Here is a 17,335-nt window from a genome sequence, read left to right as displayed (position 1 = left end):
TACAATTTCGGGGGAAGCTTTTCAAAACCCAGACAAAGTGCCGGGTTTTGAAAAGGCGTCCGGACCCCAGGACATGTCCTCAAAAGGAGGACATTTCCGAGGAAAGCCGAACAGCTGGTAACCCTAATCTGGGCTCAGCGTCGACCACGAGACTCAGCCGGGCTGCCTCCCACAGTCTGAATATTGGTTCCTCTCTAAGTCCCACAGTGGCACGGTGAAGTTTGCATTCTCGTTCCTTCAGCTTCTTCCTGTCATTACATTTTAAGTGTTGTAGGCCCGTTCTGGACCGCGGAGCCTCATCTCTCTCTTCCGTTTTCTCCTTCAGCATCTTCGGAGCCTACAGCACAGACGTGATCACCAGCACCTCGTTCAGCGTCAACGTGGATTCCATGAACAACCCCAATGACCCGTTTGTCACCAACAGCAAGAAGTTGCTCAAATTCAGCTTATTAAACCCATTAATCATTATTATAGGTATTGCTATGACTGTCAGCAAACAAAACAAAACTGCAGATCTGTACAAGACGTAGGCGAAATTTATTGTGACAAAATAATTATATGCAAACCCTTTTACCAATCAAGGGACCCGACACGGTCCGTGTTTCGGACAAACCTTCGTCAGGGGTCCATGGTAAAAAAAGGAAAACAAAAAAGGTCACAAAAATTGTAGAGTAGAAGCAAGGTTTAGGCATTTTTTCTTTTTGCGACGGCTCATTGCAGTTAGTGGACATTGACGTTGCTTAAACCTTGCTGCTACTCTACAATTTTTGTGACTTCTTTTGTTTTCCTTTTTTTACCATGGACCCCTGACGAAGGTTTGTCCGAAACACGGACCGTGTCGGGTCCCTTGATTGGTAAAAGGGTTTGCATATAATTATTTTGTCACAATAAATTTCGCCTACGTCTTGTACCGATCTGCAGTTTTGTTTTGTTTGCTCTCGGTTGGTTTTTTTTTTTTTGCAGGTTTGGTTGGGACCTCCCTTCTCTCCTTGTTTTGTTGCCTATTGCTATGACTGTCTCCATTTGTAATAGCTTCTTTAATAGAAATATGTTCTTAGACACATTAAAAAAAAATAATAATTTATATGCCGCATTGCCTATAAGTCGATGCAGATTACAAATTATTCGGTCAGGTCAAAAGCGCGCCGGGACAAAGGCATGCCCAGACAATTGAGCGCAGCGCGTGCCGCCGCACCGCTCTAAATTACTGTTTTTAGTGCTCCGACGGGGGGGGGTGTGTGGGGGGGAACCCCCCCACTTTACTTAATAGACATCGCGCCGCGTTGTGGGGGATGTGGGGGGTTGTAACCAGTGTTCCCTCTAAGCGGGCGGGTGTTGTGAGCAAACTTTTTTCACCGTGAGCCAAAAATATCGGGCGCCAGCAAGTTATGAGCCAACTCGCCCGATTCTCCTCTCGCCGCCCTGCCATCTGCCGTACGCCTCTTCCGATCGTGCGCTGTGACGAGAAACGTGTGCGCTGCGATGTAATATTTTGTGCGCCAGCGCACGCCAGCGCAGCTTAGCGGGAACACTGGTTCAAATGGTTTTATTTATTTCCCCAAATTTATTTTTGTTATACGCATTGAAAATATTTGATATTGCGTTTAAATCAAAATCTCAATAAACTTGAAACGAGTGCCCGTGAGATTGTGGGAGGGTTAAATACTCAAAACTTAGAAGTTTTTGCTACGCCAGCTTTCTGGTATCTTTACATACAGTGGCGTACCTAGCATATGTAACATCCGGGGCCCATCATTTTTTGGCACCCCCCCCCATCTGTAAGAAAAACATGATTTTTAGTAACAAACCACACGTCACACATGAGTACCTAGGAAAAGGCAGCATCTTACATATTGCAGTGAGCAGTACATCAATACACCCATTGTAAAACTAAACAAGCCAGACCAGCACAGATCAATCCTACACCGTCAATCCTAACAGAAAACCATGTCTTTCGAACACACAGAACACAGAAAACACCTTCGCCTAGTAAGGAATATGTAATCACAAACTAACCCCTCCCTCTTTTACAAAACTGTAGTGTGGATTTTAGCTACGGAGGTAACAGCTCTGATGCTCATAAAATTCTGAGCATCAGAGCTGCTACCACCAAGGCTGGTGCTAAAAACGCTTCACAGTTTTGTAAAAGGGGGGATAAAATAAAAATACATAGACAAAGGTTAAATTGAACCAGCAAGAAGCTGGACTCTGCATACAATGCTTCACAGAAACAGTGACACGTCTCCTAAAGCAATAAATAAATAGAAATTTTTTTCTACCTTTGTCTTCTGTGGTTTCTCCTTTCCTCATCTTCTTGTAACTCTCTTCCTTCCATTCACTGTCTGCCGTCTCTCTTCCCCTATATGGCATCTTCTCTCCTTCTATGCCCCTTCCAGAAACTGTATGCCTCCCCCTTCCATCTCTCCTTTCACCCCATTGGTCTGGCATCTCTCTCCTCGCCTTCCCTCTCCCACACTTCTCCTCATAGTCTGGTATCTCCCCTTCCCTGATTCTCTGGCATCTCTCTCCTTTCCTTTTCTTCCATCTTTCGCTCCCCCTCCATGCTCTCACATCTCCCCCTTCCTTTTCCCTTAGACTGGCATACCTTCCTCCTACGCTCCAAGCCCTGGCATCTCCTTTAATTCCCTCCCTCATCTTCCTTCTCCCTCCAGCTGGGTACCGCAACACTCTTCCCTGCAGCTCTGCACTTCCCCACAATTGCCATGCTTCGGTTCCTCTTCTTCCTTCCTTCCTCCCCCCCCCCCCCGCGGGACCCTGCGGCACCATCAACTCTTACTCCCTCTAATGTCGGCCCTGCAGCTCCAGACTTCCTCGCACCTTCTCCCCTCCCCCTTTGGATCGCTATTATTTTAAATGTTATAGCCGCGGAGCTGTATCCATCAATGGAGATGTCTAACCTCGGCCTGCCCCGGAACTCTTACTGCAACAGTGACTTCCTGTTCCTGCCTAGACGGGCGGCTGCTGCAGTAAGAGTTCCGGGGCAGGCCGAGGTTAGACATCTCCACTGATGGATACAGCTCCGCGGCTATAACATTTAAAATAATAGCGATCCAAAGGGGGAGGGGAGAAGGTGCGAGGAAGTCTGGAGCTGCAGGGCCGACATTAGAGGGAGTAAGAGTTGATGGTGCCGCAGGGTCCCGCGGGGGGGGGGGGGGGGAGGAAGGAAGGAAGAAGAGGAACCGAAGCATGGCAATTGTGGGGAAGTGCAATCCCCCCAGTGCGTCCCCTTACCTTACCGACGCGTGTGTGCGCTGTGAAGAGAAACTTTGCGCTGCGATGTAATATTTTGTGCGTGAGCGCAGGCCAACGCAGCTTAGCGGGAACACTGGTTGTAACCCCCCACATTTTACTGAAAACTTCACTTTTTCCCTGTTTTTAGGGAAAAAGTTCAGTTTACAGTAAAATGTGGAGGGTTACAACCCCCCACAATGCCGGCGCGATCTCTATTAAGTAAACTGGGGGAGCTCCCCAACAAAACCCCCCGTCGGAGCACCTAAAAACTGTAATTTAGAGCGGCGCGGCGGCGCGCGCTTTTGTCTTTTGTGCCGTTGTCTATGAACCAATTATTCTGGTACTCGAGCATTACTCCCTAAATGTCCCGGTGGGCTCCCGCTCTATCTAATGTACCTGGGGCAATGGGGATGAAGGGTTCCTTTTACAAAGGTGCGTTAGGGCCTTAACGCGTGGAATAGCGCGTGCTAAAATGCCCCGCGCGCTAGCCGCTGCCGCCTCCTACGAAGAGAGACTGAACAAATTGCAGCTCTACGCACTCGAGGAACGTAGGGAGAGGGGAGACATGATCGAAACATTTAAGTACCTCACGGGGCGTGTCGAAGTGGAAGATGATATTTTCTTTCTCAAGGGACCCTCGGCCACAAGAGGGCACCCGCTCAAACTCAGGGGCGGAAAATTTCATGGCGACACCAGAAAGTATTTCTTCACAGAGAGAGTGGTTGATCATTGGAACAAGCTTCCAGTGCAGGTGATCGAGGCAGACAGCGTGCCAGACTTTAAGAATAAATGGGATACCCATGTGGGATCCCTACGAGGGTCAAGATAAGGAAATTGGGCATAGACAGGGGGTGGGTAAGCAGAGTGGGCAGACTTGATGGGCTGGAGCCCTTTTCTGCCGTCATCTTCTATGTTTCTATGATGGGTCATTTGGCCTTTATCTGCCATCATGTTTCTATGTTTCTATAATCAGAAAGTTCTATGACATCACAATGCAGGTGTAAAGAGCCTTAGCCTATAGGAAGAGGAGATGCAAATGTTAAGAGCCTTAGCCAATAGGGAGAGGAGGAGAGAGTGGCTGCTGCAGACACCAGAAAGTATTTCTTCACAGAGAGAGTGGTTGATCATTGGAACAAGCTTCCAGTGCAGGTGATCGAGGCAGACAGCGTGCCAGACTTTAAGAATAAATGGGATACCCATGTGGGATCCCTACAAGGGTCATTAGGGCATAGACAGGGGGTGGGTAAGCAGAGTGGGCAGACTTGATGGGCTGGAGCCCTTTTCTGCCGTCATCTATGTTTCTAGTTTTTTTAGCTAACGCACCTTCGTAAAAGGAGCCCTAAATGACTTGCCCAGGGTCACAATGAGCAGTGCGGGATTTGAACCCCCTACCTCAGGGTGCCGAGGCTGTCGCTCGAACCGCTGCACCACACATAAGCAGCACGTCCGTTCCACATCTGGTGCGATCTTGGTTCCGATCGCAACCCACTGAATGTCGCTTTCCTCTTCCTCCCCAGTGCTCTTTCCATTTCTCATCCCCGTCCTGAAGAAACTGAATGTGAACTTTTTACCAAAGGATGTGATGCGTTTCTTTCTGAATGCTGTCACTGGCATACGGGCCAAGCGTTTGCAGGAAGGTCGCACGGTGAGTCTGAAATACCCTCTGTGGTACGGTAGAAATGAGAACCCAGGGCGCAGACAACCTCTCCACTACCAGGTCTGTTCAGCCTCAATGTGAGAGGCAGTTCACGTGGTTTCTCCTTCAGTTTTGGTTGCCTGTATTTCTTTCTTTCGTTCTTTTTTTATTTTTTTGCACTTTTTCTGTTGTAGTTTCTGTCTTCAGGTATTAGATTTGTCTTGGTTTGTAATCCGAACCATATCACTCTAAACCACCTTGCTAGAATGTCAAAATATCAAGTCTAATAAAGAAGTGGATTGCTCTGTTGCACCCAACCATGAAATCAGTTTGCTCTTGAATTTATATTCGAAACAAACAGTTGCAGTCAGACCATCAGCAGGAAATACAAAGAATTTAAATGAAACGAGGTGCAAGAGGGAGGGCCTCCACCAACACAGTTTAGACAGCGACCGGTCAATATTCAGCCAGGGCGGGCGGTATTTTTTTTTGAAAGCTGCCCACCATGGCTAAATAAATCCAGTATCTGGTTATTGATTGGCACTGAATATTCAGATTCAGCAGCGAGTGCTGGCACTATTGAGACAAGTCACTGAAAATCATGGGATGGCCCCATCAGTGCCATAAGAAAATAAGACTAGCCATACTGGATCAGATCAATGGTCCATCTAGCCCAGTATCCTGCATAGAGAATGACACGGGGACAAAATTTTTCCCCTTCCCTGTGGGAACTCATTTTCCTGTCCTGGCAAGTTCTTTTCCTGCTTCTGCCCCGTTCCTGCAATCCTCAAACACTTTAAAATCCTAAGTAGCAACATTCTAGAGCTCAGATTGTGATGTCATAATGCCTCATTCCACCAATGCCTAAGCTCCGTCCTCATCTGCACAAGCCTCAAACACTTTCAAATCCTAAGTAACAACATTCTAGAGCTCAGATTGTGATGTCATAATGCCTCATTCCACCAATGCCTAAGCTCCGTCCTCATCTGCACAAGCCTCAAACACTTTCAAATCCTAAGTAACAACATTCTAGAGCTCAGATTGTGATGTCATAATGCCTCATTCCACCAATGCCTAAGCTCCGTCCTCATCTGCACAAGTATCAAATACTTTAAAATACTTTAAAATCAGAAGTGTTCGAGGCTTTTGCAGTTAAGGCAGAGCTTACAGGAATGGGGCAAGAATAGCGACAAAACTCGTGGGGGGGGGGGAAATTAAGGTCCTGTGGGGATGGGGACAAATTTGTCCCCATGTCTTTCTCTAATCCTGTTTTAACAGTGGCCAATCACAAGTACCTGGCAGGAACCCAAAGAACAGCAAGATTCTGGAATTCCAGAGTAGCACGATTCCAGGGTGCATTTGACGCTATCACATAAGTTGCGATGGCGAAAACTGATCCATAGATTTGAGCATTGATCGAGGGGAAAATAGCAGCAGTGCTCTCTCAAAAATTGAGACAAAACGTGTCTTTTTTTTGTTTGTTTTTACTTCATTTGCACACTTCTCCAGGTTGCATAATCATGTCTGAAATTACAGAATTGTTGTTGCAATCCTCGTGAACAAAATTTTTCCTCATATGAATCATTGTAAACAGTCATTTTATTGAACATTATGTACCATGTCTGCAGCATTGTGGTTTTAAGTGTGATGTCTTTGCCAGTATAATTGTGTACTTCTGTAATTTAAGCAACATCTAATTGTTTATTGAAGCTTCTATACCGCTCCTAATGACCGGGGGAGTCAATTCAGAGCAGTTTACATGAGCTTCTGTAAAGGTGCTATAATACAGAGTTAACGTTTTCTGAGACGGTTTTCGATGCAGACATATTTATACCATAATCAGCCATCCTAGTTATATGTGCACATTATATGATAAATCAATCATTCTGCATATATACTCCTAAAATACAGTGGTACCTTGGTTTACGAGCATGTTCCGTTCCAGGAGCATGCTCGTAAACCAAAACGCTCGTTTATCAAAGCAGAGTTCCCCGTAGGATATAATGGAGACTCGGACAGTTCATTGCTACTGCTGCCAACGACCGACATAAACATAACGGAACTGGGGCACTGGGGCTCTTTCCACAGCCAACCAGCCTCACTGGGGCCTTGCATCTTTAACTTCTTTTTTATTCAGTGCTTACATTCATGCCGGCTTTCTCCTCCTTCATGCCGTCTATCCAAGCTGCGGGCAACAGTTCCCATGTTCCCCCCATGGCCGACCCGGAAGCCCTCACTGTGCCGCTGTGCCTACCTTCATGCCGCAGTGCTCGTTCCAAGCTGCGGGCAACAGTTCCCATGTTCCCCCCACGGCCGACCCGGAAGCCCTCCCTGTGCTGCGGTGCCTACCTTCATGCCGGCTTTTTCCTTCCTGCCGCAGTGCTCGTTCAAAGCGGCGGGCAGCAGTTCCCACGTGCCCCCCGCGGCCGACCCGGAAGCCCTCCCTGTGCTGCGGTGCCTACCTTCATGCCGGCTTTTTCCTTCTTGCCGCAGTGCTCGTTCAAAGCGGCGGGCAGCAGTTCCCACGTGCCCCCCGCGGCCGACCCGGAAGCCCTCCCTGTGCTGCGGTACCTACCTTCATGCCGGCTTTTTCCTTCTTGCCGCAGTGCTCGTTCAAAGCGGCGGTCAGCAGTTCCCACGTGCCCCCCGCGGCCGACCCGGAAGCCCTCCCTCTGACGTCGCAACGTCAGAGGGAACGTCTCAGGGCCAGCCGCAGGAGGCATGCAGGAGCTGCCGCCGCGGCCCAGAGCGAACACAGCAAGGAGGAAGGAGCCGGCAAGAAGGCAATCATTCAGGGGCGGCAGATGGCACAAACGCATTGTCCTCGAGCAGGCCGCATGGGGCAGCAGGTTGGACACCCTAAAAGGCAAAACTGAAGTGAAAGAGCATCAGAAAGTGTGCATTGCAAGGTATGGAGAGGGGGATGCGGGATGTTTTACTTTGGGACATGCTCGTATAGCGAGTCAAGCTTGGTTTACGAGTCACAAATTTTACAAATGTTTTGCTCGTCTTGCAAAACACTCGTAAACCGCGGTACTCGTAAATCGAGGTTTGACTGTACTAGGTTAACCATTTCGACTAAGTTTAAATTTACACGCATCCGAAGAAGTCGAACTGTTTCAACCAAATATATTATATTTACACTCATCCTAATTTATCTAATCTAATCTACAATTTGTGAGTCGCTCTATGGGATCCTTTTATCAAGGCGCGCTACGGGGGTTAGCGCGTCTGACATTTCATCACGCGCTAACCCCCGCGGCAAGCCTAAAAACTAACACCTTGTCAATGGAGGCGTTAGCGACTAGAGTGGAAGGGCGGTTGAACGCGCGGTATTCCGCACGTTAACCGCCTACCGCACCTTGATAAAAGTAGCCCTAGGCCTAAGTAGTTTCAAGGCGACATACAATTTGAGTGAGGGGAAAGAGAGAGGGGAGTGGAGAAGAAGAAGGAGGAGTAGAGGGGGTGAAAGTCTTCTAATTGGGTGGTAATATGGAAAATACACGGTACAATTTACATTGGAAGGAATCAAAATCTCTGAGTCGGAACAAGCAACTGATTGTCAATGGTGCATATTGTCTCGAAGAGGAGGGTCTTCGGTTTTTATTACACTTCTATCTGCTTTGTTCATCATATTTTAACATTTCTGGAAAGCTCTACTATGTGCATATGTTAGTGGCTTACAGGGAAAGGGACCTGGGATGAGTTTTGAAATATATCGCCTTTCTGTGGTTACAATCAAAATGGTTCACATCGGTGGTTCCCACCCCTGTCCTGGAGGACCACCAGCCAGTCGGGGTTTCAGGATAGCCCTAATAAATATGCATGGAGCAGATTTGCATGCCTGTCACCTCCATTATATGCATATCTCTCTCATGCATATTCATTAGGGTTATCCCAAACATCCGACTGGCTGGTGGTCCTCCAGGACAGGGTTGGGAACCACTGGTTTATATATTATATAATAATAATAATAATAATTTTATTCTTATATACCGCCATACCGAAAAAGTTCTAGGCGGTTCACAACAAGGTGAGCTTAATACATGGGATACAGATAAAATACAAATTAGAATAATGGACTTAAAAACAGATAAAGACAGAAAGCATTTATAATATAATGCAGAAAATACCGGCATGGGAGGGAAAGAAGTAATTCATAGAACAGATAAAATACATCAAGTTGAATATAAGGAATTTGATTGAAAAAATGAAGCAGAATGCATTAAGATACCAAATTTTCTAAAATCAAGATAGGAAGAGATCTCGAACATCATTTTTCCAAGCCATACATTCAGTTTAGTGGCTTGAAATGAGAGGGTTCTCTCAAGGAACTTCTTATAACGACATGATTTTATGGAGGGATATGAAAACAAATCTTTTTGGCGCGACTCAAAGAAAAATGAGACCCCTACTTACTTTGTATCTGGGGCAACAAAGGGTTATGTGACTTGCTCAGAGTCCGTTCTATTTCCTCTTTTTTTTTTATCACTCCTCCATTAACATCCTGATTCACTCTCTAGTAATTTCAGCTACAGATTACTGTAATGCCCTTTATCAAGGCATAACCCAGAAAGAAATTCGCCGTCTACAACTATTGCAAAACAATGCGGTTAAATTAATCTATTACGCAAAAAAATTTGACCACGTCACCCCTCTCCTCCGTAAAGCACATTGGCTACCTGTCGCTCATCGTCTCTCCTATAAAATACTCCTCCTCACTTTTAAAACAAAAATCTCTAACCAACCGGCGTTCATAGATAAACGTTTGATCCCTTACTCATCGTCAAGGGCCCTCCGATCAAATAATCAAAATTTACTCTCTCTACTGTTTTACGATACTACTCGCAAATCCATCTTTTCAGCTACCGCCCCCTCTCTGTGGAATGCCCTTCCACTAGACCAGGCGTAGGGAACTCCGGTCCTCGAGAGCCGTATTCCAGTCGGGTTTTCAGGATTTCCCCAATGAATATGCACGAGATCTATGTGCATGCACTGCTTTCAATGCATATTCATTGGGGAAATCCTGAAAACCCGACTGGAATACGGCTCTCGAGGACCGGAGTTCCCTACCCCTGCACTCGACATTCGATTAGAGAACTCACTCGGAAAATTTAAAACCAAACTTAAAACTTTCCTCTTTAAAGATGATTTTACTCTTTAGCATCAGCCTCCGCCTCTTAATTCCCTGATTCATGTGTAGCTTTGAAACATCTAATCCTTCTTTTGAAGTGATTTCCCTCCTAATGTCTTTACCACTCCCCACTTACCGTCCTTTTGTATTAATTTTACTTCGATGTATTTTAAACAACCTCTCCCTCCCCTACTTTCCTTCCGTTTCATAGAAACATAGAAGATGACGGCAGAAAAGGGCCACAGCCCATCAAGTCTGCCCACTCCAACAACCCTACCCCCTTGAATTTACCCCCCTAGAGATACCACGTGTATCCCATTTACATTTTTTTTATTTTTTTTTTTACCCCCCTAGAGATCCCACATGTGTATCCCATTTCCTTTTAAAATCCGGCACGCTGTATGTTAATCTGAATTTGTCCAGTATTTTTAATATTTGATAAATTATTTGTTTTTATTTACCTATTTTAATTGTTTCCTATAATCTTTTATAATGTACACCATCTAGACATGTGTTTTGATAGACGATATATGAAAAATAAAGAAACTTGAAACTTACTAATGGACATTCAAATTAAGAAGGGGTGAGAGGGTCTCAGAAATCGAAATGTTTTACGAACCTCTGTCCTAATTCATTCCTTCTGTTTTCAGGACCGAGTGGACTTCCTGCAGCTGATGCTCGACTCTCAAAGTACTGAGCCCAGTGGCAATCTTCACGAATATAAAAGTAACACCATTTCATTTATTCTCCTAAATACTTTTATACAGGGAGGGTCTTTCTGGTTGCTAGAGGTGGTTTGGCGTAGCTAAAGTTGTTATCCAAAAAATAAGTGAATGGTATTGCGTTGTAGATTGCCTCCGAAAACCTATTCAGACACTATTACAAAATTCTAGTACTTGTACTGAGCCTGAAAGAAGTGCTAATCTTAGTAGACTGTGATACTGGTGCCTTTTAATAAGACAAAGAATGTATTATTTATTATCAATAATTGTATTTAATTTTCTATATCATTCTCCCAGGGGAGCTCAGAATGGTTTGCTCAAGCATTTTTCCTGGTGGGCTCACAATCTATCTAATGTACTTGGGGCAATGGGGGGGGGGGGATAGGTGCCTTGCCCAGAGTCACATGGAGCAGTGTGGGTTTGAACCCACAACCGCAGGGTGCTAAGACTGTAGCTTTAACCATTGTATCACACTCTCCCCATTCTCTTCTTGGTTGGGCTGGAACTTTTCAGCAGCCCCTCGTATTGTGATGTCATCATGCCTCATTCCACCAATGCCTAAGAGCCAACCTCATTGGTGATGTCACAATGACTTGGCTTCCCTATACTTGCACCCATTTACTACCGTGTTTCCCTGAAAATAAGATAGTGTCTTATATTCATTTGGGGCCCAAAAAAGGCACTAGGTCTTATTTTCAGTGTATGCACATGATCATCCCTCCCTTCCTCTCCTTCACCCCAATTCTTCCTCTTTTCTTTCTCTCCCCAACATGTGCAGCACTTTCCTCCTCTCCTTCCCATCCCTTGTGCAGCAGAACCCTTGAGCCACTCCCTGCCCCCACCGCGCAGCCGAACCTCTGCTGACCCTCCATCCTTCCCTCCCCGCTGACCTCAAGCGAGCTCTACCTTCATCCAAAGCAGTGTCGGGCCGGCGGCACTCAAAACAGGCTGCTTGGCCTTGTCCGTTGGGGGAATTCAATCTGCCGTGTTACTGATGACATCATCAGTAACGCGGCCGAGTGAATTCCCCGCCGGACAAGTCCAAAGCAGCCTGTTTAGAGTGCCGCTGTCCTGACGCTGCGTCGGTTGATGGTAGAACTCGCTCGCGGTCGACGGGAAGGGAAGGATGGAGGTTCAGCAGGGATTCGGCTGCACGGTGGGGGGGAGGGGCCAGGTTGAAGAGTTGCTGACGAATCCTGGGACTAGGGCTTATATTTGGGGTAGGGCTTATATTAAGACCTACCCCAAAATGACGCTAGGTCTTATTTTCGGGGAAACACGGTAGATGCATTTGCCTCACTGAAATGAAAAGTGTGGAACAACATATTTATTTATCCATTCAAGTTCCTATACCATTCTCCCAGGGGAGCTTAGAACAGTTTTCATGAATTTATTCAGGTACTAGCTGATGCCCCGGCGTTGCACGGGTATTTAATTATAGCAATAACACTGTAAATGGATTCAAATAAAGATACTTTATAGTGGTGAATGAAATTATTTTTTTACAGCTTAATAAAAAGTACAATATTCAAATTATAATGTGAAATATTGGACAAAATGAATACAATACAACTAACGCAAAACGTGATTATAAACAACATTTTTAGTTTCACCTCCTGGAGCAAGAACATATAAATTCTTGGGTGAACCCAGCCCTGAGCAAGCAACATAGAGTTGTGGGCCGCGAGACCCCCAGAACATATCACCCCAGGTAGTGAGGGATCTGCATACCAAGTTTCGTTCAAATCGGTCAAGCCGTTTTTGAATTACTGTGAGAATGGCAGCTTTTTACATTTTTTCCATTGACATGAATGGGTGAAATCTGATTTTCTGTTTGTAGCTCCGCCCACGTGTGCAGGTGGGCCGCGAGACCCCCAGAACATATCACCCCAGGTAGTGAGGGATCTGCATACCAAGTTTCGTTCAAATCGGTCAAGCCGTTTTTGCGTGATCGCGGCACATACACACATACATACCTCCGATTTTATATATATATATATATATATATATATAGATTGAAGCATTTTTCCCTGTCTGTCCCAGAGGGCTCACAATCTATCTAATGTACCGGGAGCAATGGGGGGATTAAGTGACTTGCCCAGGGTCACAAGGAGCAGTGTGGGTTTGAACCCACAACCTCAGGGTGCTGAGGCTTTAACCACTGCGCCACTCTAAAAATCAAAATGTAGTAAAAGTGAGCCAAGTCTAGGATAATCAAGCCATTGTGACATCACTGATGGGGTTGGCTCTTATTGGTGGAATGAGGCATTATGATGTCACAATGCCAGCTCTGGTTATCAGAGGCTGAAACTTATCACACTATTTATTCAATTTTCTATACTATTCTCCCAGGGGAACTCAGAATGGTTTACAGGAATTTATTCAGGTACTCAAGCATTTTTCCTTGTCTGTCCTGGTGGGCTCACAATCTGTCTAATGTACCTGGGGCAATTTGGGAGGGGGGGGGTAGTTAACATGACTTGCCGAGAGTCACAGGGAGCAGTGTGGATTTGAACCCATGACCTCAGGGTACTGAGGCTGTAGCTCAATCCACTGCACCACAATGATTCCCTTTTTCAAATGTCAAAGGAATTGAATCTGACAAAATTATCACCACACCATACTGGCCTGTGGAGCTATTTGTTTTGTCATATCAGTGCATTTTTAAAGATAAGACAAAAGCTGCAGCAGAGCATTTGTGGCTTTTAGTGCAGAAGAACTGCTGATTAAAGGCCCTGAAACTGAAGTCAGCAACTTTGAAATTCCTCCTGTGGTTTATCAGCTTGATCATAGAGCCCTAAATATCTGTTGAAGAAGATACAGTAGCCTTCAAATGGGTTATTTCTCCTTCTGCAGGAGTGCAAATGCAATTAATTTATCAAAGAAATCCAGCACTTTGACAGTATTCCCGAGCCACTTCTATGTTCGCTCTAAAGTGCCATGTATGTGATATATACAATAAATGATGGTCTGTATCACCTTTCTTTCTATTACAGCTCTAAGTGATTCGGAGATTATGGCCCAGTCTCTTGTTTTTATCCTTGCTGGGTACGAAACCACTGGTTCTTCACTGTCCTTCTTGTCTTATAATGTGGCAACCCACCCCGAAGTCCAGCACAGACTTCACGAAGAGATAGATAAAATTCTACCCAACAAGGTGAGGAAGGACCTGTTCCTTCGTGAGCAGCTGGTAGAAATGGTGACCCTTACTGGAAATGTTCATAAGAACTCCAGTGTATAGAATAGTGATGGCCAGAAGGGTCTCTGTAGGCATGGAGCCCTCTCTGTAGGCATGTGCGCTGTCACCCTAGTACAGAGTTTGCCAGACTTCGTTACTAGAAAGCCAGAGGGACGCGGGGATGGGTTGCTACCCTCCCCCTCTCCACGCGCACCCGAGGACATCTCTCACATCACCTGCCCCTCTGCCCAGCATCCCGATGGGAGCGCTTCCTCCCTCCCCTGTCTGGGGTAAGGCGGGCGGCATGAGGGTGCGGCGCTGATGGCAGCCTGTTGAGTCTGTGGCGAAGGTGATTCCTGTGGTGGGGGTTGAAAGCTCGGTTGTTGTGTTTTTCTTTTAAGACAAAAGATTGAAAGCAGTGCATATTCATTGGGGAAATCCTGAAAACCCGATTGGATTCCGGCCCTCGAAGACCGGAGTTGCCCATGTCTGGCTAAGCTCTATGGCAATGACTGGCAATGTGGTCCTTGCAGCCACCCCACTAAGTTGGGTTTTCAGGACATCCACGGTACAGACTGAGTTCAAAGAGGCGTGGGATGAACACAAAGGGTCTAGAATCAGAAAATAATATTAAATATTGAACTAAGGCCAGTACTGGGCAGACTTGCACGGTCTGTGTCTGTATATGGCCGTTTGGTGGGGGATGGGCTGGGGAGGGCTTCAATGGCTGGGAGGGTTTAGATGGGCTGGAGTAAGTCTTAACAGAGATTTCGGCAGTTGGAACCCAAGAAATAGCTAAGAAGAAAAAATTAAAAAATTTAAATGGAATCAGGTTGGGCAGACTGGATGGACCATTCGGGTCTTTATCTGCCGTCATCTACTATGTTACTATGATATGCTTATTTATTTAGCATACATAGGGGCTCTAAGCTCTTAGGACCGGCTTCAGAAAATGGCACCAAAATTTGGAGGTCTTAAGAAATCTGCGCATTGCGAAATTCTATAAAGAGCACTCAGCGTGGATTTCTGCACTCAGCTTTGAGTGTGAGGGCTTACATCGGACTAAAACCCAAGTCAAGGCACACGAGCTGCGCGCAGATCCCCCTAATTCTAAAATACTGCACAGATTTAGCGAGAACAGCCCTGACTAAGGTGACCAGACGTCCGGGAAAACACAGGCATGTCTTCTTTGTAGAGGACTGTCTGGGTGCCCGGAGGGATTTCCAGAATCCCCGCAGTTTGATGGGTTTCGGAAGTCCTCGAGGTCGGGGCCGCGTCTGGAGACCCTCCGCATGTGCACGGACGTCGATGCGATGACTTCATACACACTAGAGGTCTGCACCACAATGGGGATCGCAGGGGTCCTACGGGAAACCCCACGGGGACCCCCCTCTAGCCCACGGGACTCCCACGGGGATGGAAGGCTTTGGAAGCAGGGTTTGTCCATAGAATATAATGGACACGTCAGCCTTTGTAAAAGAGGGGGTTTATAAGTTAATTACCTGAACAGAAAACAAAAAAAGGGTTCCACCAAAGAGATTCCACAAGGAAAACAGCAAAAGAAACTGTAGAATTGATGATCCTGTCAGAAATAATTGCTGCTTTTTATGGGAACGGGCGGGGATGGAGGTAATTCCTTCCGGGGATGGGTGGGGACGGAGAGAGGATCCTGGTGGGGACGGGTGGAGACGGAGAAGATCCTGGCGGGGATGGGTGGGGACGGAGAGGATCCTGGCGGGGACGGAGAGGATCCTGGCGGGGACGGATGGGGACGTAGAGGATCCTGGCGGGGACGGGTGGGGACGGAGAGGATTCTGGCGGGGATGGGCGGGGACGGAGAGGATCCTGGCGGGGACGGACGGGGATGGAAAGGATCCTGGTGGGGACGGGTGGGATTTCTGTCCCTGCGCAACTCTAATACACACGCGTTCCCGTGACATCATCGCGTCGACGTCCGCACGTGCACAGAGGCCCCTCCAGACCTCGGGGAAGGAGACAGGAGGTTCAGCTGGGGGAGGGGCTGGGGGGCAGAACTGGGCGGGGACAAGTGTCCTCTTTTTTTTTTTCTCTCTCTTTTAAGAGGAAATCTAGCAGGCCTACTCCTGACCTGCCAATTCCCTTCCCATTGCCAAACGCATCCCTTTGGGTTGCACGCGATGGGATTTAGATGTGCGGTGTTAGAAAGCAGCGCATAACCAGATGTGGGCACAAGTTGAAATTGGCGCCAATTAACATCACTGATTGACAGCACCCAAATATTGCCTGCCACTCATTGGTTTCTTCCCCAATTTCGTTAGGCCTCTCAAGTTTTATTAAAAATTTGATTAAATCGTAATATCAAATTTCAAAGCAATGTACAATTTAGATAGAAATCCGGGGAGCAAAAAAACCCCCTTACGGCCTCTTTTACAAAGCCACGCGGCAACAGCCCCAAAATCTTTAAATCTCTATGGGCTTCAGGGCCGTTAGCGCAGCTGCTAGCGTGGCTTTCTAAAAGAGACTGTTAGGGCTCCTTTTACTAAGGTGCGCTGGCGTTTTTAGCGCGTGCTGAAGATTAGCGCGCAAACCCCGTGCTACACAGAAAATACTAATGCGAGCTCTATGGAGGCGTTGGCATCTAGGGCGTGGGGCAGTGTAGCACGTGCTAAAACCGCTAGGGCACCTTAGTAAAAGGAGCCCTTAAAGCCGAATACAGAGACTAACATATGCAAAAGGTAAGTGGGGAGAACAACAATAAATTAAAGAAAAAAGGAAAAAAAAAACCCCATAAGGTGGGGAGTTTTTAAATTATTCCTGGTAAAAGAGGCATCGTATAAGTTTAAAAATCAAATGCATCATATACAAAAAAACAATTTAGCATTCCTTTAAATTTATGAAGGGTTTTTCTTCCCTAAGCTGTGCCGGCAGTGAGTTCCAGATCTGGGGCGCCATGACCGTAAAGACTGGATCTCGCCGTGTGTTAATAACTCTTAAGGATGGAATGGAAAGTAGGTTTTTATCATCTGATCTTAAGGATCACGTCCAAATCTGGGCATGCAAACTCGGGCACCCTTTATAGAATCTGGGGGTTAACGCGCGAATACTTTAGACGTTTGCCTATGTCCTTGCGCAGTAATGGAAATATTAATGCATGACCCGCAATAAAAATAGTGGGAACGCCTACAAAAAGTGCCATGCTAGAGACCGTCAACAAACAAATTGATAGTGGAGAACCGGTGGACATAATATACTTGGACTTCTAGAAAACTTTCGACAAGGTTCCACATGAAAGACTTCTCAGGAAATTACAAAGCCATGGAATAGAGGGAGATATACTAAGATGGATAGGCAAATGGCTGGAGAACAGAAAGCAGAGAGTGGGCATAAATGGGAATTTCTCAGACTGGGAGAAAGTGACTAGCGGTGTACCCCAG

At 46.4% G+C, this 17,335-nt stretch overlaps 1 protein-coding gene across 2 annotated transcripts in view; it reads left to right on the top strand.

Moving 5' to 3' along the window:
• LOC117369093 (cytochrome P450 3A29-like) overlaps positions 1–17,335 on the top strand; it is a 61,617-nt gene that overhangs the window by 27,332 nt on the left and 16,950 nt on the right. For both annotated transcript variants that reach the window (XM_033963081.1, XM_033963082.1), the window contains 4 exons: positions 326–474; positions 4,770–4,897; positions 10,673–10,748; positions 13,741–13,901. In XM_033963081.1, coding sequence (XP_033818972.1) covers positions 326–474; positions 4,770–4,897; positions 10,673–10,748; positions 13,741–13,901 — 514 coding nt within the window. The remainder of the gene's footprint in view (positions 1–325; positions 475–4,769; positions 4,898–10,672; positions 10,749–13,740; positions 13,902–17,335) is intronic.

Source organism: Geotrypetes seraphini, chromosome 11 (assembly GCF_902459505.1).
Source record: "Geotrypetes seraphini chromosome 11, aGeoSer1.1, whole genome shotgun sequence".
Lineage (NCBI taxonomy): Eukaryota > Metazoa > Chordata > Amphibia > Gymnophiona > Dermophiidae > Geotrypetes > Geotrypetes seraphini.
The sequence above is the reverse complement of the archived record's forward strand: the minus strand, read 5'-3'. Positions and strand labels throughout refer to the sequence as shown.